The sequence below is a fragment of the Cetorhinus maximus genome, chromosome 4 (genome assembly GCF_964194155.1).
Source record: "Cetorhinus maximus chromosome 4, sCetMax3.hap1.1, whole genome shotgun sequence".
Classification (NCBI taxonomy): Eukaryota; Metazoa; Chordata; class Chondrichthyes; order Lamniformes; family Cetorhinidae; genus Cetorhinus; species Cetorhinus maximus.
Window position 1 is genome coordinate 142,197,067 of NC_135882.1, and position 21,463 is coordinate 142,218,529.

The following is a 21,463-nucleotide window of genomic DNA, read 5'->3' on the forward strand; positions in this document are numbered from 1 at the left end:
TGAAGCATATTGAAACATTGGTATGTCATGGAGGACAGCCTATTTGAAACCTTGCCTTACCTTGGTATCAGCATTGAGAGCCTCCTCCCTATTTTTCCCCTCTCTTTAATTTTAAACTATTATTTAGGAGTGCAATTTACATCATTTGCAGCAAAGTTTAAGTTGTCTTAAATTTGGAGCTTTCAAATGGTTTTTCTGAGTTCAGTGAAAACTTTTGTAGAAAAAAAAGGAAAATTTGTATTTTTATAATTTGAGGAATATTATACTTTCAGGACAACAGCAAAAACAACTGATATTTATATAGTGTATTTTAATGTCCCAAGTGATTCACAGAAGTGTTATAAAGCAAAATTTGACGCTGAACCGCAAGGTGAAATTAGAGCAGGTGACCAAAAGCTTTCAAAGAGTATCTTAAAGGAGAAAAGACAGGCCGAGAGTCAGAGGTTTAAGATGGGAATTATAGAGCTGAGGGTTAGGCAGCTGAAATCGCAACCACCAATGGTGGAACACATAATTGGAGATTTGAGGCCGGAGGAGATTATTGAGATGGCGAGGGCCGAGGTCATGGAGGAATTTTAAAGCAAAGATGGAATCGTTGCTTAACTGGAAGTCATTAAAAGCCGCTGAGCGCAGGACTTGGGCAAGTAAGAACACTGGCAACAGAGTTTTTGATGAACTCAAATGTATAGATGGTAGAATTTGGGAGGGCAGGGAGGAGGGCACTGGAGTAGTAATGGCTAGAGGTAACAAAGGCATGAATGAGAATCTAAGGAGCAAATGAACTGAGGCAGGGTTGACTTGGATGTTACTGTTGTGGGGTGGAAATAGATGTTTTTAATAGTAGATATGAGGCCGGAAGTTCATCTCGGGGTCAAATTTAACACCAGGGTTCAGCCTTAGCCAGTTTCCAGGGAAAGTCAGTAGCTAGGAAATAGAATTTGTAGCGGAACTGAAGACAATGAATTTGGCCTTTTCAATATTTAATTGGAGGAAATTACTGCTCATCCAGTACAGAATGTTGAACAACAGTCTGATAATTTAGTGATGGTGAAAGAATCAAAAGCCGTGAGGTAGAGTTGGGTATCGTCAGTGTAATATTGTGTTTTTGTATGATGTAAAGGAGCGGGTAGCATGTGGATGAGAAATAAGAGCTGTAAATACATTAGAGACAGCAATATACTAATCTATCTTCAGTAGCCACTGTAACAGGAAGGAAAAAGCCTGTGGTTAATTTTGTAGGAATTTGACACTGGTGTGACCCTTTATATAAATGAAGAAAGAAGGACCCTTTAAGCCAGAATTTTACCATGTTTTCTAATGGAGATTTCAAGGATTTAGTATTGCTATGAATCTCAATAAAGATATGACGTGGGAAAGTCTATTCGATCCAAGTCTATTGCTGGAGGTATGTCAGCATCTAGTCGATCATCTTCTGCTGTGACTCTCACTAGCACACCAGAACTAGAACACACAGATCAGGCATGCATCTAGCCTTTTAACCCATTTCCTTGTGTATTCCTGGAAGGGAAGAGTCTGTTTTCTTTCAACTCGGATCATTTCCCCATTGAGTTTTAAACTCAACAGGAGATGGTTTTGGTTGTTTTGCTGAGAAGTGGCAGTCTCCATTGTCTCCGTAACCACAGGAGATTAAAGTTCAGCCCTTTGCATTTCATCTCTTCCTTTCAAGTGTTTCTATCTGAAGTAGGCCTTGACACCTTTTCTAGTGCGACATTCCAAGGTCTCTCTGGACTAATCAGTCAAGTGTAATCCATATAGGAATTTTCCAGAAAGTGGTTACTTTACATTCTCGGCCAACTTTTGTTTGTATGTCATTTTAAAAATCATGTCTCCCTTAACAGTTCAGTGCACCTATAATTGGGCTGTAATCCACTGTCGTGACACCATGGACGTCCAATCTCTCTACGCCTCCATCCCCTACTGGGATGGCCCCAGAGCTCTCTGCTTCTTTGAATGGAGGTCCAGCCAGTCTCCCTCCTCCACCTGTCTGAGTTTGTTCTCACATTGAAAGCTTCTTTTTCAACTCCACTCACCTTCCTCCAAATTAAAGTTGTTGCTTTGGGTACTCGCATGAACCCAATTTATGCCTGATTGGGTTATTATGGAATATGTGGAACATTCCTTATTGCAGTTCTACTTGGGCCCTCTTCCTCACCTTTTTTTCTGGTACACTCATGACTGTCGCTGCAGTTTCCTGCTCTTGTCGTGAACTGGAAAATTTTGTCAATTTTGTTTCTAATTTCCACCCTTGTCTTTTAGCTTACATGGTCCGCCTGGGCCTCTTCTTTTCCCTACCTTCTCAGCCTATTATCATGAATGGAGCAAATACTCACAATAATCCAACTGACTCCCTCAGCTACCTTGACTACACTTCCTCACACCTGACTTCTTATAAGGACTCTATTCCATTCTCCCAGTTTCTCTGTCTCTGTTGTCTCTGTCGCATCTGTCCTTTCATAACAGCACTTCTATTATGTCTTCCTTTTTCCCTCAATCAAAGATTCCTCCCCACTGTGGTTGACAGGGCTCTCGATCATGTCGGTCCCATTTTCTGTACTTCTCTCATCGCTTCACCTACCTCCATAACCATGCTAGACATTCCCTTGTCCTCACTTTCCACTCCAGCTTTTGCATTCAACAGATCACCCTCTGCCATTTCTGTCACCTCTAGCGTGATGCCACCATCACACATCTTCCCTTCTCCTCTGTTTTCAGCATTCTGAAAGGTCCTTTCCCTCCATGACATTCTGGTCTGCTCTTCAATCGACCCCCAGCAACCCTCCCATTTCCATGGCAGCTCTCCATGCAAGTGCATGAGATGAAAAACCTGCCCTCTCATCTCTTCTCTCCTCACCATCCAAGGCCCCAAACACTCCTTCCAGTGAAAAAACATGTACTTTCAATTTAGTGCATATATTTGCTGCTTACAATTGTATCTGCTCTACATTGGGGAGACAAAGTTAGAGATTAGGTGACCACCTTGTGGAACACCTCCACTCAGTCTGCAAGCATGATCCTGAACATCGTGTCGCCTGCCATTTTAATTTTCCGCCTTGCTCCCATGCTGACGAGTTTATAGCCTTCCAGATTCAACACTGAGTTCACCGATTTCAAACTGCAACCTTTTTCTTCGCAGATTTTGGTTTTATCTTCTCTTTCACTTGTTTTTGCTGTTCATCATTCTGCCCCCTCGCCTTTTGTTTTGATGACACATCTTTTGTTTCTTTACTTGTCCTCCACCACTCTCTTCGCCCTTGCACCCTTTTTCATTTAGTCGTCTCCCCTTCTACCCTATTCTAGGCCTTCCTTTTTTTTTCCCTCACCCTCACAACTTTCACCTGCTTAAAACCTATTACATTTTTAACTTTTTCCGGTTCTAATTAAAGGTCACAGACCTGAAACATTTAACTGTTTCTCTCTCCGCAAGTGCTGCCAGACCTGCTGAGTGTTTCCAGTGTTCTCTGTTTTTATTATGGAAACTACCTTTTTACAGTGAAGACCAAAAATGTTGGGAGAATGCTTAATTACAGTGCTTATATTTATATTCAGGCCGTTCCAAAGCACTTTTTAAAAATTCTTATTCATGGGACGTGGGCGTCATTGGCTAGGCTAGCTGTTTTTATTGTCCATCCCTAATTGCCCTTGAGAAAGTGGTGATGAGGCACTGCGTTGAACCACTGCAGTCCATGTGGTATAGGTACACCCACAGTGCTGTAAGGGGCGGTGGGTGGGGGGCAGTTCCAGGATTTTGATCCAGCGACATTGGAGGAACGGCAATATAGTTCCAAGTCAGGGTGGTGTGTGGCTTGGAGGGGAAATTGCAGTGGTGATCCTATGCAACTGCTGCTCTTGTCCTTGGAGGTAGAGGTTGTGGGTTTTGCAAGTGCTTTTAAGGAGCCTTGGTGAGTTGCTGCATTGCAACTTGTAGATGGTACACACTGCTGCCACTGTGCAGTGGTGGTTGAAGGAGTGGATGTTGAAGTTGGTGAATAGGGTGCCAATCGAGGGGGCTGCTTTGTCCTGCAATGTGTCCAGCTTCTTGAGTGTTGTTGGAGCTGCACTGATCAGGAAAGTGGAAGGTATTCCAATACACTCCTGACTTTTGCCTTGTAGCTGGTGGACAAGCTTTGGGGAGTCGGGAGGTGAGTTAATCTGTGCAGAATTCCCAATCTTTACAGGCAATTAAGTACTCTTTGAAGTGTAATTACTGTTGTAGAGTAAGAAACATGGTAGTCAAATTGCACAGAGAAGGGTTCCACAAACAGCAATGTGATAATGACTATATAATTTCTTAGTGATGCTAGTTGAGGAATAAACATTGGTCAGGATACTGTGGACAACTTATCTGGTCGTCTACAAAACAGTGTCATGGAATCTTTTACTTGCACCTGAATGGATAGGGAGAGCCTGGATTTTAATGTCTCATATGAAACACTCCCTCAGTACAGTTTGCATATTTCGTGTTAAGTATAGTCACCCATCAGATGTCAGAACGTCCAAGTGTCTTGCCATGGTCTGTCATTAGCATATTTAAATCTGGCTTCTATAAAGCGATTGTGTGCTCTATGTGAAATTAACGACAGCTGCACGGTTTCGGCAAACCCTGAAGTGAAAACGAGACCAGATTGAATGGCACTTTATTTCTGATATTTAAAGGTGGAATGGGCGGATCTGAATAGAGGTTCATTCTACATAGCTGCTTTCTCATTTCACTCTGGGAAAACTGTTTAGTTGGAGAACTTGTTGTTTGAGACTTATTTGTGAAGCATTGAGGTGTTTCACACTGAGAGCATCGTTATGGATGACGCCATGGCTGCTTTTGATTGGACTTTGTACGAGCAAGAGGATGAGATCATGAGCAAGGACATGTTGTGGAGGGAGCTGCAGGAGGCCAGCAGAGAAGGGAGCAATGAGGTATGGAAAGAGATGTTGCAGCAGACATCTTCCTAATGATCTATACACACAGGCTCAGCTTCTTTGACCTTCCAGAGACCTAGTGCTTCCAAAATCTGTGATTGTCATGTCTGGTGGTCACAAACGCCCATAGCTTTCTAGAAAGTGATCTGCTACCTACTGGGCCTGGTGTTCTCACACATGAAAGCTAATTTCAGTTTGCCTTTGATCCTTTCCTGTGCTCTACCCGAGATATAGTGAGGGTCTCATAGTCAGCTGTAAATAAATGCATTAGGCAGGTAACAGATTGTTTTCCATAGCTGGGAGGTATGTAAACTTTCCCTGTGCTGACAGTAACTAGAATGAAAGGGAACTCAGATTTTTGTCACTGGCTGGCTGCCTACAGGTGCAGGGTGCCATCGACTGCATGCACCTGGCAATCCGAGCACCCCAAGTCAACAGCAGTAGATCTCCTGCTGCCAAAGTTGAGCTAGTGTGCAACCACAAAAAAAAGGTTCATTCAGGTTCCCTGGAAGCTGTCAAAATGCTTTCCTATTGCGGCAGTCCAACATCCCTGGCATGTACTCAGACCTGGAATCAGCCTTAAACAGTGGCTACTTGATAATAAACCTTCAAACCTTGCTAATGGCTCCTCTGAGGAGCCCCACAGATAAATGCCAGGAGTGCTACAATGCAAGCCATGTAACAATCAGACGTATCAGCAAAAAAGCCATTGCATGCCCAAGTTGCCTCCAGATATATGGACAGGCCTAGAGGCATGCTTCATAGGGTTACAAAGGATATACAGCACAGAAACAGACCATTTGGCTCAACCAGCCCATGCCGTGTTTATGCTTTACTTGAGCCTCCTCCCATCTTTCCTCATCTAAATCTATCATTGCAACCCTCTATACCCTTCTCCTTCATACTTGTCTAGCTTCCCCTTAAATGCATCTATACTATTCGCTTCAACCACTCCCTATGGTAGAGAGTTCCATATTCTTAATCTTTGGGTGAAGAAGTTTCTTCTGAATTTCCCTATTAATTTCTTGGTGACTGTCTTATAATGGCCTCTAGTTATGTTGTTCCCTGCAAGAGGAACCATTCTGTATCCACTCTTATCAAAATCTTTCATAATCTTAAATACCTCTATTGAGTCACCCCTCAACCTCTTTTCAAAAGAGAAGAGACCCTGGCTTTTCGATCCTTTCCTGATGTGTATACTAGGGTTTTTCTGGTATCATCCTTGTAAGTCTTTTCTACACCCTCTCCAGTGCTTCAATACCCTCCTCATAATATGGCGACCAGAACTTCACGCAGTAGCCCTAAGTATGGTCTAACCATGGCTCAGTACAGCTTCAGCATAACTTAATTCTGTCCCTCTAGAAACAAAGCCTTGTGCTTGATTTTCTTTTTTTATGGTCTTGCTAACCTGTGGCTCAACTTTATTTATTTATACTTTGATGGCTTTGTTACTCAACCCTGCCTAGACTTGCACCTTCCAAGTAACAAGTGAGCTCCCTATTCTTCCTACCAAATTGTACTACCTCCCATTTATCTGTGTTGAACTTCATTTACCAATTATTTGCCCATTCTGCAAGTTTATTAATGCCCTCCTGTAACTTGTTGCAATCTTCCTCAGTATTGACTATCCTTCCCCCTGCATCCCCCCCCCCCCCCCGACTTTGATGTATCCAAATTTAGAAATTGTGTTTTGATTCCAAAGTCCAAATTGTTAATGTAAATTGTGAACAGCAGTGATCCCAGCACTGATACTTGTGGAGCATCATTTCCCACCTTCTGCTACTCTGAATACCTACCCTTTGCTCCTACCCTCTGCTTTTTTATCTTGAAGCCAGCTAGCAATCCATCCCGCCATGTCCCTTGACTCCACATTCTCTAACCTTATTCATTAGCCTATGATGAGATATCTTATAAAAGACCTTTTGAAAATCCAGATAAATTATATCTATTGCATTACCACTGTTTAGTCTGTGTTAATGTCAAAGTTAAATCACTAAGACTGGTCAGGCAAGATTTTCCCTTTTGAGATCCATGTTGGCTATTCATTATTATATCTCATTTCTAGGTGTTCTTCTATTATCTCCTTTAGTAAGGATCCCATTGTTTTTCCTACCACTGATATTAAGCTGACAGGTCTGTAATTCCCTGAACGTATTCTGCGCCCCTTAAATATAGGAATTACATTAGCTATCTACCAGTCGTCTGGCACTATACTTTTTTTAACAAATTATTAAGTATGCTCCTGCTATCTGTTGGCTTGATTCTCTTTAAAAAAAAACGTGAATGCAATCCATCCAGACCAGGGACTTTATCTTTGAGCCTTAGTTTTTTCAACACACCCCATTTTTTGTTAATTTAAATACACATCTCATTACTCATCTCATTGAAAGAATTGAAACTTAAATTCTCATGCTTAAAAAAGGAATATATGGTGAACTTTTGGCGGTTGCCTTGAAACCCAATTCTTTATGCTGATTTCTGCTTGTATGTTCCTATTTTTACATTCTGACATATGCTAATGAGATTGGCAGGAAATTTAGGAATTGGCAAGATGGGTGCATGACTGGGCTTTATTTCAGGTGTAACATTCTGTTTTTGCCCCACTGAATTTCCGCCCCATTGTGCCTTTGTTTTGAGGTGGCTAATTAGGCAAGATTAGAGATGAAGAATTTGCCTACTTCCCATAATCTGCAAACTTGCTTTGACACCTCAAGTAGGACTTGTGCAGAGATCAAATAACCTTCTGCCACAATTAATTTCTGCATATAGGCAACATCAATGTGGGAATTCATCCAGGACTGACAGCTTCTACTGAAATGCAGTTGAATCAGAATTGCATTGGCTGCTTTTTATACAGAATTCTTCCTTGTTACCATGAGGCAACATGATAAGGGGAAAAAGAAGGCAGTCAATGATGGAACTTTGAAATGGGAGCCATGCTGGAAATTGAGGTGTGCAGCAGGTGACCGTATGGGTGTGGGAGGTAATGTTCATTCCGGATGTACTGACTACTTTGGGATTAAGAAGGAGGGGATTGAAGACTCTGTGGGGTGTGGGGGAGGGAAGTGGTGGATGGAGAAATAATGGAGAATGAAGTGAACAACCACCTGAAGAGCACAAGATTTAGGAAGCTAAATGGAACATAGTCAACTTAAAATTTCTTTAAAAAGAGTAGCACTTTTAGACAGATAAGATCCACCTTCAGTCTACCAGTTTGAACAGGGCTTTTTGTTGGCTGGTGACTTTGGCTGTCAAGTCACATACCTAGCTTACATGAGTCAAGAAAAAAGAAACATTGCTGTAAGAAAGCCTTAGACGATCAGTGTCCATCACAAATAATGGTACTTTTGAAACTTTCTGTCAATTTATTTGTTTGGACTATCTGTCCTTAATTAAGTAGAATGTTGTGTAATTGCAGAAAATAATGAGATTTTACTAGACACTCAGCATTTTCCCAACTGAATACTTCACCTTTGTAGTATGATTGTGGTGTGATTGAAGAGACGTCATAGGGTATTTTCATTGCTCAGCCTTCTGTCTAGCTCTGAGAACTTATTTGCATTTCTGCAGCAGCAGTATATATTTTTTTTATTTGGCATTTATGAACCTTGACCAGATAATTATTGAGTTTAGGGACTAGCTGAGTTTGGAATATTGCCAATCAGAATTTATATTAATAGACAAAACCCACCTTCCCAATGAAAGCTGCTGTTACACTACTGGTGGCAGTTTAAAGCTGCCATTAGATACTTCTGGCTTTACACTCCTCTCTAGTCAGGGGCACTAAAGCTATGTTTGCTAATGTCTAGTGGTTTTGTAAATTCGATGTTACTAAAGAGCTAGCAAGCATTCACAATGAAGATTTTAAAAAGTGCACTTTTTAAAGTTTGCTTCTCAGAATCATAAGCCATGAAATGATACAACACGGGACCATTCAGCCCATTGTACCTGTGTTGTCTCTTTGGCAGATCTATCCAATTAATTCTACTCCTCTGCTCTTCCCCTATAGCCCTGTAAACTTTTTCCCTTCAAGTATTTCTTAGTCGTGTCAGCCATGGCTCATTTGGTAGCACTGTCGCTTCTGAGTCACAAGGTTGTGGGTTGAAGGCTGACTCCAGTACAATATTGAGGGAGTGCTGCATTATTGGAGGTGTTGCCTTTCAGGCAAGATGTTAAAGCAAGGCCACGCCTACCCCCTCGGGTGGATGCAGAGAACCAACTTGTGGATGCCGGAATCTAATTTAAACTCTGCCAATATGAAAAAACAACTTTATGGGGAGATGATGGCCTACTGGCAATGTCACTAGACCAGTAATCCAGAGTGACAGGCTAATGCTCTGGGGACACTGGTTCAAATTCTTTAATGGCAGCTGGTGAAGTTTAAATTCTGTTAATAAATATGGAATATGAAGCTAGTCTCTGTAATGAAGGTCATGAAACTAATCATTGATGGTTGTAAAAACCCATCTGGTTCACTAATGTCCTTCAGGGACGGAAATCTGCCATCCTTACCTGGTCTGGCCTACATGTGACTCCAGACCCACAGCAATGTGGTTGACTCTGAAATGCCCTCTGAAATGGTCTAGAAAGCCACTCAGCTCAAGGGCAATTCGGGATGAGCAACAAATACTGGCATTGTCAGCGCCGCCTACAGCCCATGAAGGAATTTTTAAAAACGGTCAGTTGCAGTTTTACTGCAGACAGTAAACATCTGAAATGATGCAAGGCTACTTTCTCAAGATGACGGCAATTTCTGAGACTTAATCAGTACAGAATGTGAATGTAAAGACATATATAACAGACTGAATAGTTATGTATTTGTAATTGTAAACATGTGGTCATTTTTAGTTCTAATGGTAAAATAGGCAGAATTACAGAATGTGTGTTGTAAAATTCTGGGATTCTGTGTACTAAAAGTGGAATTTGACTTACTAGGCCACTGCTCAGTGCTACTGTTTTGCGCAGAAAAATAAATGGAATCCTGGAAATATAACACCCCGAAACAACATTTGAAAAGAAATTACAGGATTGCTCTTCATGCAATGTAATTTGACTCATTCACTAATTGCAAAATAGTGAGTCTGATGATGATGCTGATGATCATGTTGATTACTATGAAGAACATAGTTAAATACCTTGACCTTTTTTTATTTTATCTTCAGATAGTAAGTTGATTTCAAAGAAAACTTGATCAGTTTTTAATCAGCTGATTAGAATTTTCCATTTTGAATGTGCAACTTTGCAGACCTATGGAGGTTTTTTGTGCTAACACGTCAGAAGCTAAAATTTTGAGGTTTATTTGTCTAGCAACATGGATATAGTTAAGATCCAGGTTATTTTTCTTTAAAATGAATATGTTATGAGTTTCTGAGCACTTAAAAGAAAAGGGCTGGTTAATCTTTCAGGTGAGAGCTCTCCATCAGAACCATGTCCTACCTGAAATAGTAATCCATCTTTCCTTTCACATGCTGAGTGAACTCTGTATTTTCAGCGTTTTGGTTTTTTTTTAATTGGCTAAAGAAATTTTATTTTGAAGAATGGCGCTCTTTATTTCTTCTGTGGTTTGATATCTGGGCAACTGGAACATGAGAGTTATTATTTTGTGCTGCTAGATTAGCAGGTTTATAGTTTGAACAGTCCCTTCAAAACTGATTTTCAGTGAGATGTAATACCCTTAGGATATTCAAACCAGCACATATAGCGTTGATATCTAAACATAAAAACTTGTTTTTATTTTGGAAAAACATCCCGAGCTGCTTCATTAAGAAAAAAGCGGTGTGTTGGCCTAAAGCTTATTCAAAGTTGCGGGTTTTAAGGAGGGTCTTAGAGAGAGGAGGAGAGGCACAGGTGGTTAAGGCAGCATGGAGCCTAGCAAACCGGAAACAAGGCTACCAATGATAGGGTGAAAGGTAGAGATATACAAGAAGATGGGAACACCACCACCTGGAAGTTCCCCTCCAAGTCACTCACCATCCTGACGTGGAAATATATCGCCGTTCCTTCACGGTCACTGGGTCAAAATCCTGGAACTCACTTCCTAACAGCACTGTGGGTGCACCAACACCACATGTACTGCAGCAGTTCAAGAAGGCAGCTCACCACCACCTTCTCAAGGGCAACTAGGGATGGGCAATAAATGCTGGCCCAGCTAGCTAAGCCCACATCCCATGAATGGTCAAAAAAAATATACAAGAAGACAGTCAAAGGAATGACAGGTTCTCAGAGGGTGGCTAGCTGGAGGAAGTTACATTTATAGGTAGGGGTGGGTCCAACAAGGGGTTTAAGCACAAGAATGGAAGATTAAATTTGAAACGTTGGTAAATTCAGGGTATGAAGATGTAGGTCAGCAAGAACAAGAATGATTGAGCTTGGTTTGTTTTGAATAGGATGAAAACAGCAGAGCCTTGCATGACATGAAGTTAATGGATGGGAGACTGGTCAGGAGAGCATTAGAGTTATCAAGCTGGCAACTGATAATGAAGGTGATTGCCTATGCCATTACCTCAGACAATGTTACAGAGGTGAAAGTAGGCCTTTTTAATAGAGGGGCTTTTAGGTCTTAAGATCAGCTTGGGGTTGAAGAACACCAAGGCGTAAATGGTTGCAACCAGCTTAAGACAGTAGCTATGGAGGTCCATGGAGTCAGTGACGAGAGTACAGATTTTGTTGTGCCCCTGGCCTTTCCAATTGACAGCTTGAGTTAATTACAGGTCATTCAAGATGTTGGACCAGCAGCCTGAAGCAGTGGAAGGTGTGATGGAGGTAATGGGAAGTTAGAGCTAGGTACCATTGGTCTGCATGTGCAAACTGATCTCATGTCTGTGGATGATGTCAGCAAGTGTCATGCTGTGGAGGACGGATCCTTGTTGGAAGTGGTGGGGGAGGTGGCAAAGTTGTCGATGACAATGTAGAGCTGGGAAGAGAAGCCATCGGCATGTGCTGCCTAGAGTTATTGAGTACAAAAGCAGGCAAGTTATATTGAACATGTATAAAACTCTGGTTAAGCCACAACTAGAGTATTGCACCCAGTTCAGGTCACCACACTTTAAGAAGGATATGAGGGCCTTTGAGAGTTGCAGAAGAGATTTACCCAAATGGTTCCAGAGATGAGAGATTTATACATGGCTAAGTTGGAGACCCTGATGTTTTTCTCCTTGGAGCAAAGAAGATTATGGGGAGATTGGTTAAAAGTGTTAAAGATTATAACATGCTTAGATAAGGTAGATGAAGGAAATCTGATCCCATTAGCTGACGGTACAAGGACTAGGAGCAACTGATTCAAGGTTTTACGCAAAAGATAGAGGGAGAATGTGAGGAAGATCTTTTTTACACAGCGAGTGGTAATGACTTGGAAGTTGCTGCCTATGAGGATGGTGCAAACGGAAGCGATTACTGATTTTGAAAGGAAACTGGATGGACATTTGGGGGGAAGTAAACTTGCAGGGCTATTGGGCTAGAGCAGGGGAATGGGATTAACCAGATTACTGTGAGCTGGCATGGATTTGATGGGCTGAATTCCCCCTGTGTCATAATGACCCTATTGTAGAGTCATTAGGCTTGTAGTTGAAGGAACAGGAGCTCAGTCTCTGTGAGAGATGAGCTTGAAGAGAAAGGAGGTGATGAATGATAAACCTGAGTGTGACATAGCTATGTACAGCAGTCTGGTTCATTCTTGGAGAAACCTTAGGTTTTATTCAGGCAATGCAAGTTTGGTGTTGGAAAAATTGCCAAAAAGTTAACTGCTTTTTTATATCGTCATAAACAAAATATCAGTCCTGTTCTAACCCTAACACAGCTGGGTAAGATTTAGGCAATGGTAGTCTAGTTCTTGCATAAATGATTCTTGAATAGTGCTGGAAAAAGAGACATTGCCAAAGCTTTTTGTCTTACACTCATCAAGACAAATGCAAGAATGCTGATTTCAAATGATCACAATCTATACTACAGGAAGAAAAGGGATGTTGATTGGTTGGCAAGTCAACTTTGGCAAAGATGCTGCCATGGAGAAAGCAACAGGGAACTAAAAGCTCCTTATGCTTCCAGGCGATTCAAAAAAGGTGCAAGGCTTGAACATATTCCTTTTGTTTGCAGAGAACGAGTTCCTGCATATGAACATATTTTACTTCTAGCAAGCATCAATGAGCCACATTACGAGCTCGACTGATTACCTTAAATTGGTTGTTAGTGTAGCTATTAGCGCACTCAGAATTGTTCAGAAAGTGCTGCCCGATCACAATCACATTTAACAGTTGATGTTTGGTTTTGGGTTTTACAAGTACGGGTTAGTTGAGTACGGTCTGTACTCTGCCTATTCTGAACAGCCGGAGAAACATATTGCTTTGATCAGCCAATCTTTGGAATATATGGCCTACATACCTGGCATCGCATCGGCACTGAAATTCAATGATGCTCTGTGTGCCATCTTGCATTATTTAAAGAAGAAGATGATTATAAGTATGAGGTCAGAATAGAAAAGAAACTGAAGAGTGGTACAGTTTAATTTTCTTAATTTGTAAAGGTATCATCAAATTTAGCACCGTCATGCAGACTAGAAGGTTTTGTGATTGACCTCTGGCCTGCACTGAATGAGCAAACTTAGTCAAAGCAGTTAGGGTGCTATGATAGACGTTAATGGCGCTTGACTCTGAAAGGGGGGGGAAAAACAACAGCCAAGATTCCAGGTCCCGATCACTATCTTGTGACCAGTGTAGGATATTGGTGGAGAACAGAATCGGGTGTAAGTTGTGAGATCTTCCATGAACAAGTACTCTGCCAAAACAGTGTGTCTAGATTTGGATTTGAAGAGTGGCTACTAATTGATGCTGGCAGTCTAGTAGGCCAATGTATCTATACACCAGAAGTTGAAGAGATGAGAGAAAATTAGAATAAAGGTAAGACAAGGACAGGTAGAAGGCTGGACTGTTCATCACATTACTTGCTGAGAGACTTCACTTGTCGTGAGATTAAAATGTGTTTGAGATTGGATTTGAGAAATCTGAGACACAATAGGAAGAAGGCTGAGTCATTCTGAAGCAGAAACAGTGCTTTACATCAAGTCCAATCTGCAATTCTTATTTATGCAGTATAAAGAGAGTTTCCTATATCTAACCCTAACTCTAATATAAGATTGCTTCCTGAGATGGTGTTGATTTAACCCATATTTAACATTGAGCATTTACTGGTAAAGTTAATGCTGGTGTAAGAAGTGGGGAAGTAGTCATTTTATAACCTTTAAGGAAAAATATTATCACATAACATTATCATATGGTTAGATTAAGTGTTTAACTTGATTTAATTCTTTGGCGTAAAAATGGCACTATACTCATCAGGGCATTGATAATAAATGTTGTTCCCAGTAGACTATCACATAATTAATTGTTGGCCTATAATTTTATCCAGCTGTTACCCTCTTATACCACTGACCAGCTGAAGACTGAAGTGAGCAGCACCGACTCCTGTCCTCTGAATCAAAAAAGTGATCCATTCTCTTCATCTCCACCTTCGACGAAACTCCGAACACGGAAAACAAAGCCTGAGGAGCCATCCGGGAATATAAAGGCTTCAGATCCTTCTCCTACCCCAACTGTACCTCAGGGCAAGGAGTTGCACAATGTAGAATTTCCTCAGACATTACCCCCACCTCCACCTTCAGATATCCCTCAGACTGGTTAGTGCGTTGCTTAGTGAGTCTTGCCTAGAGGGGTTTTAAAGCAAAAAGCTACTTAGCTTCTAGTCGTGGCTGTTAATTGTGTTGAAAGAATTATGAAGATTTTGTTGTTTTTCTTTGAAAACCACATGTAAACTGGTATTTTCAGGTATGTCAGCATGTTTAGTTATGTAAAGCTTTCCTTTAAATTTTTTCCGTAATTTTGGTAAGTGATGTGATGCATGCAAGTTCCTCCACTTTACTGCTCATGGGTTAGGCTGCACCATAGACGCTGAGATCATGGTTCCTACTAAGGTAAAAAAAAAATGCACTCAACGTTTAAATGCGCACAGCTGATGGAAATAGAAGCCTGACCTTAATTCCAAGAATTTGTCCATATTTGTTCATGAAGGGAACTGGTCAGATTTCTTTTGACTTTGTATCACCCTCAATATGACTCCTTTTTTAAAACTAAAATTAGTTTCCTTTGGTGGTCATAGTCAGCCTGGTACAACCAGCTTATCAGCCATCCTAACTTGTTTTTTTTTTAATGAGTTCCATTAAAAACAACATGGGTTGAAAGGGCTACGAAGCAACTGTTTCTACCAGTGTATTGTGTGGTACTATCAAAAGCTGATATTAAAATAGGCTACCATGACAAAACAACCAAAACCATTTAAGAAAAAAAAGGCTAATTGAGCATCTCTTCTTCCCAAAGGCCCTTCTCAGCCCAGCAGTCCATCCACCTGGTTAGAAAATTCCAAACGTAGGAGACGCTCTGCACGATTAGCAAATGCTGCAGGGATTGATGGTCCCACTGACCAAGGGTATTTACCCTCTCCATCCAGTGATATGACAGGACAGTCGGGCAAATCCAATAATCTGACAGACAGCAACATACCAGAGGGTGAGAAAACTAACTACCTAATAGGCGAACATCTGGGTTCTACTGGGTATGGTATTTATCCAGCGGGGATTTCTCTAAACCAAATAAAAGTGCAAAGGATGAGCAAGATGCACATGCGTTACTCAATCAAACCCGTTCTATTTGGATAAATATTGTATCATTTGGAACTTTGACATACATGCTGCTCATGCTGCGGTTCCTGTTCTGTGAGAAAATTTACCTTTTAAAATTTTATATCTTGAATATATATTTTTTTAATGAAATGGCAGAGAGGGGAGGGGTGTATCAGTTTCTGAAGAGGGGGGTCAGTTGATGCTGAAGTATAAGTGGCATCAGTTTGACTGAAGTTTTGTTGAGCAAAACTAGTGCTCAGTGGCATAGCTGCATGAGCTGCAGCTCAATGGAAGTATTCTTGAGTGTCAGCATGACACTTTCTAATGGGATCATTAGGAGCTCTTGACTGTTTATTTAAAATAATCTTGCTGTGGTGTGATCATTTGTGATAGAGAAGCACCGGTGGTTTTAAAAAAAATTCAACAGTGCGTCAACAGACCCAAATCATTGATGAATTTGGAAGTTTGTAATTAGCTAGTCTGAGCAGTGAGCAAGTGGCAATATCTGGCTTATACAGTGTACATGTTGGCATGTCCAAAGTAGTAAAATGAAGAAGAAAGCACATCTCTACCTTGCTATTTTTATAGATATTTTGGATGGACTTTTTCTCGCTAATTAGGAAAGAGTGGCTGAACAAAGTCTTTACCAAAAATGTAAACTCTGCAGGTGCTGTTCCACCCCTTTTATAATCCTAGAACTGGCTTAAATACTAAAATTATTGCTATTCAGGCAGCATTCTTTGGCTGTTTGTTAACCCAATAACTAGTTTTAAAAGTCATATTGTAACTAACTTAGCCAACATTTTTCTTCATGCTATACTTTCTTTCTTCCCCTCCCAAAGAAACAATTGCACCATGGAATGACTTTCAGTACTGAAAACAGAATGGCTGACAGACAATAATAGGTTAGATCAGAGTGAGCTGGAAGAATACTTGGCCAAATCGAGAGGCTCAGATAACATGAATCAGGCCTACCATTTTAAATTATTGCTAACCTAAATTGCTTATAGTGGAGTCTTCCATTTGTGTTTATGCTTTTTAAAAAAAATTAAATCCCTGTGTTTTTTGAGCTTTAATTGTTCTCCTTCTTCCCTTTAGGTTCTTCAGCTCCTGTGCCTAGCATTATTTCTAAGTTTTGAGAGCAGATGGGTGACCTCTACAGAGGCCTGTCATTTCTGCTCTTTAGTGAGAGATGCATAGCTTGACTTGGACAATGGATTTGTTTCAAAATTCTGTTTTTTTTTTCCCATACCTCTCACTTCCTTTTAGGCTGAAATCATGCACTCTACCACTGTGACATTTTAGTTGACTTATTGTTTTAGGCTAAATAGAACATGAAATGGGTAGAGAGGGGGAGAATAAGGGAATAAGATGAACTTTTGATGAAAAGATTATTTGCAACCAAAGGCTGTCTTTTTTCTTCTTCTCTGAGGGGGTGAAAGATAAGTTGTTTTCCTTTTTTGAAAAAAAAGTAAAATTCCTAGTATGAACCCTGATCTGAAGCCTACGATTGGTGTAACTGCCTTGTAACTCACTCAATGCCATTGGTGCTTACTTGAATTGAATGTACTCTTCTGATGTTGTTGAGCAATGTTATAGTCGTGCCATTTGATGTCGGTGCGTGAAGGCTATAAGTCGCATGATGTCTTTGACGTCAAGTCAATGTAAGCTATTGATCATATTAGTGGCAGAAGAGGAGGTTGTTTTGTCAAGGAACTTATTCATTCAATGTGTTGTACATCTTTTTTAAAGCAATTTTTTAAAAATCCATCACGAGGTAGTGTTACGATTCGCTGAAAGAAAACCGCTGGATATGTGCATCGGGACCAAGTGTGTGTACAGTAGTGCAGGGAGCCTTGTTGCCAAGTACACTACCTCATGAAGAATTTTTATAAAACTTTAATTACTTATTCTGCTATACTTTTTTGTAAAAGAGGAAAATACTGTCTTGCTAAACAAAGGAAAAAAAAAAAATAAAAGTTATGACTATGTTGGATTGCAGAACCCTTGCTGTTTGTCTTTTTTTGTTAGTTTAAAAACTTGAGGTCTTCCTCGCAATATCTATTTAATCAATTACAACACAAAAAAGTATATCACATGTTCAAAGGTATCTATCTTAACGCCTAAATTTCTAACAAAAAAAGTGGGATGCAATACTGGCAGTCACAAGGATGGCTTCAACATCAGGGTTCTTAGCCTCTAAAATGGCTGCTCCCCACTCTGATTTATTTTTGCCCCCCTGTCTTACAAGAGAAATGTTTTGTCATAGCGAGTGTAGTGGCAAGGCAGTTGGGATTTTAAATTGATTAGTTAATTTAGTGTAGTTTTTGCAGATGGGGGAGTGTTGGGATTATGGGAGTAGCAGCCATGTATAGGAGGAGGATATAGGAGTGACGAGTGACACTGACCTCCCCAACACCTTGCTATTCCAAAGGACTAAAAGTACCATGGTTTTCGCATTCTAAAAGCATTTTGCTCTGACAAATCATATAGTTAAATTACATATAATGACATAGTGGAACTTGCTAAAAGTGCATTCCTGCTGTTAAAACTGCTTCCAGCAGCTGGTGTTATCAAAGCCCAGGTCTAATGTACCAATGTATTAAACTTACTTTCTGACACATCACACTGAAGATCGGCATTCTCAATGGCAACTTTGGAGTCAGTAATGGAACGTAAGAATTCTATGATTAAATTCTACTGGAAAAGTTCATAAGGAAGAGATATTGGATTTTTCAAAATTTTATACGACCCCCTCCCTGTGGTTAATAGCGTCAATCAAACCACCTTTGAGTCTGAAGATATCCCTGTGCAAATTCCTTACCTCTGTTATTACTTTCCAGCACTGATTAAAGCTTACTTTTATAATTAACTAAATGAGTCTTTTTAAAGGATTGGTAAAGTTGGTTCAATTTATGGAAACCCTTTTCCCTTGCTGTGGTAGTGGCATACACAAACAGAACACAAAATCATTCACTCTAAGTGGAGATGGGACATAAGCTCTGCATATTACATGGCCACCATTATGATACATAAGATAATAGCAGGAGCCTGACCAAAAGTCTTTAAAATCTCTAAGCCATAAAAAAGATTGAAGATTTGCTCAAGCCTTATATTCATTTTGAGATATCGATGTGCATGCTTTCTTTTTAAAACTTGGTCTGAGAGTGGTGTGGGCGGTGTTTCTGGTGTTAGATTTCTGATTCTGAAACAAGGTGATTTCCAAGTTTTATGATATGTAACCAGAAGCTTTAGTTGAACTATATGACAGGAACTGCAGCATCAACAGGGTTTTCTTAAGCTGTAAAGTTACAGAAACATTCCCAACCGTTGAATTTAATGTATAGAGTGCTGAAGTTGGAATATTTTTGTTCACTTCATTATTTTTAAGATTCAAATGAATGTTATAACTTATTTGAATTGAACTATAACCTTTAAAAAATCCTGGTAATTGGAAATGACTGTTTTCTTGCTTAAAATGTCTTCAGTTAATGTTACAATGCATTGATATTTTTGTTAAAATTCAGAAAGCTAGGTGAAGGACCTAGACCCACCATACAAGACATCACTGTTGATGTCAGGGGAAATTAAATACAGGTCGTAGTGTTTAGAAGATTTCAAACTAGGATTTTACATGTTTTTAATTGAGAAGGAAAGGGTGAGTGAAACAATGATCAGAGGTGGTCTACCAGAGGAAGAACACTCAGTAGAGCAATGACCATAGTAGTGATTTAACGCAGAACAGAAAGATGGCAATTGGGAAAGGATGTTTGAAGGCGAGAGTATAGTGGGAAATTACCTATCAAAATTTTTTCTTTTTCGTATCCTGTTGATTAGGAGGAAGGTGCCAGAAAAGCCCCTTGGTATAAGAGCAGTTTCCAAACCTCTAGAAAGTTGGGTTGTTTGAAGGATGTGGAAGAGGGGATTGGTGGGGAAATAAGTGTTTGACTTGGCAAGAAAACCTTCAAGACAGTTTTACAAGTTGAGAAGATGAGAGTTCCATTTGATGGTAGAGAGAGTAATTTCACCAAATAGAGGTGGCAGTAGAGACCCTGACCACCACTACCATGATTATGCTATACACTTGTACAGTGCTATTGATGTAAAAGTCCCCAGGATACTCCAAAAAGGCTTAAGGAAAAACTGGCGCCAAGCCATAAGAGGAAAAATTAGGAGGGGTGACCACAAGCTTAGGAAGGGATAGCCAACAATTTAGAATGGGATTGTCAAGCAGATGATGTATCCCATGGACAAAATGAGCTTGGAGAAGGCTTCAGATTTCAGAAATGTTTCAGGAATTGGGTAGGAGAGACTGGTGAGGTTTTTAGCTTGGTGGGAAGGGGGAAAACAGAGGAGGCAGCTAATCAGATACACAAATGCATAGTAGTTCCAGCATAGCACCCAGCGATTCACCCAACCAATCTGAGTTGCAGTTTATCCCCCTCAACGACAAATAATTGTAACAACCTTTACCCTCCCCTTCTATCTCTGATATAGTCTCTGTGATTTAAAAAAAAACATAAGCTCCTTGAACTTTTTGAGATGTGAGAGAGGGAGATATTTTTGGCGGTAGAGAAAAGGAGCTTGGGAAAGGGATCCTTCCAGCCTGGTTGTAGAGTGGTTGATTTTCGCAGTGGAGAGCAGGGCCTGATAAAGCTCAAAGGGTTTGTGCAAAAAACTAGCTGGTTAAACTGGTTGTGGGCTAAGCATGCTCAAATTTGTACCCAATAAATTTGAGTGAAGATAAGGGCCCATGTCATGACATTTTAAAAAGGTAACTATCTAACCTTGATGTTCATGAAAAATTGCATACTCCTTCAGTTTTTCACTCATGACTTGTAATGTCATCCAACTTCCTTGATATTTCTACTGCCTTGAATCCATTTTCTCAGAATTTTCCTGTTGTGACACCAAGAAAGAACTGCCCATTGAATATAGCTGTGCCAGTGGAATGTGAATCTTACTGGTTGCTGGCAAGGCTGTGTGTGGGTTTCATTAAAGGTCAAAGCAGCTGAAATGGAGGTTTTTGTAATCTTTTAGGTGAGAAAAGGAATGTTGAAGGCATTGACGTTTTGAGAAGGAACAAACTTGTGTTTACATAGCACTTTTCAGCCCTCAGGATATCCGAAAGTGGTTCCAGCCAATGAGCAACATTTGCAATGTAGTCATATGTTGTTTTATTCTTCAAAAATAATTCATTGTGAAAAATGATTAGTTTGCCACATATGTATTTAAATATATCTTCAACCTTAAAAAAAGTTAAAGAAGGTGATTCACCTCTGCTATATCAACAGTAGCCCACAGAGGTTCTTCCGATAGCTTAGTGGATGCATGCACTGCCTAGTGTAGCACTAAGCTGACCTGTTGAGTAAGCTGATCGCTGCCTAGGGAGCAGCAGGGTTTGTAGCACATGGTTGGGAAGAGGAGAACAGGTCAGCCTGCACCCTGCTTCTGATTCTCATCCAGTGACATTTGCTAGAAAACATTTGTGGGTATTGAGTAAGGTCAGGGGCTAAAATGCCCCTTGCAGTTAAATAGCTACCAACAATTGTGGCGACTGGACAGTTATGGTGAGGTTCCTATGGAATCACGATCCAGCTTCAGCCAGTCACTTCAAAAGTGCAGAGGGTGGGGCGTGATTTGCTCTCAGCCCAAACCGATCCTGAATATGACTAGTTCATCTGAATGCTGGTGTTTTTATCAGCAAATTTAACAAGTGTACATTCGGTCACTTCATCCAAGTCGTTGATATAGTTGGTGCTTGATGCTATTGTACATGGTTTGTTCCAGTTACAGATTGAGGTAACTTTTTATGATGTCTCCCTTGTGCTGCACCAAATGCTGGGAACCCCAGTAATGGCA

The 21,463-nt window shown here is 40.4% G+C and overlaps 1 protein-coding gene across 2 annotated transcripts in view; it reads left to right on the plus strand.

Moving 5' to 3' along the window:
• The window catches only part of phf20l1 (PHD finger protein 20 like 1), a 121,932-nt gene that overhangs the window by 41,145 nt on the left and 59,324 nt on the right, over nt 1–21,463 (plus strand). Inside the window, exons 10-11 of one of the 2 annotated variants that reach the window (XM_078540934.1) lie at nt 14,335–14,602; nt 15,300–15,488. In XM_078540934.1, coding sequence (XP_078397060.1) covers nt 14,335–14,602; nt 15,300–15,488 — 457 coding nt within the window. The remainder of the gene's footprint in view (nt 1–14,334; nt 14,603–15,299; nt 15,489–21,463) is intronic. The other variant, XM_078540935.1, reaches the window with a different exon arrangement.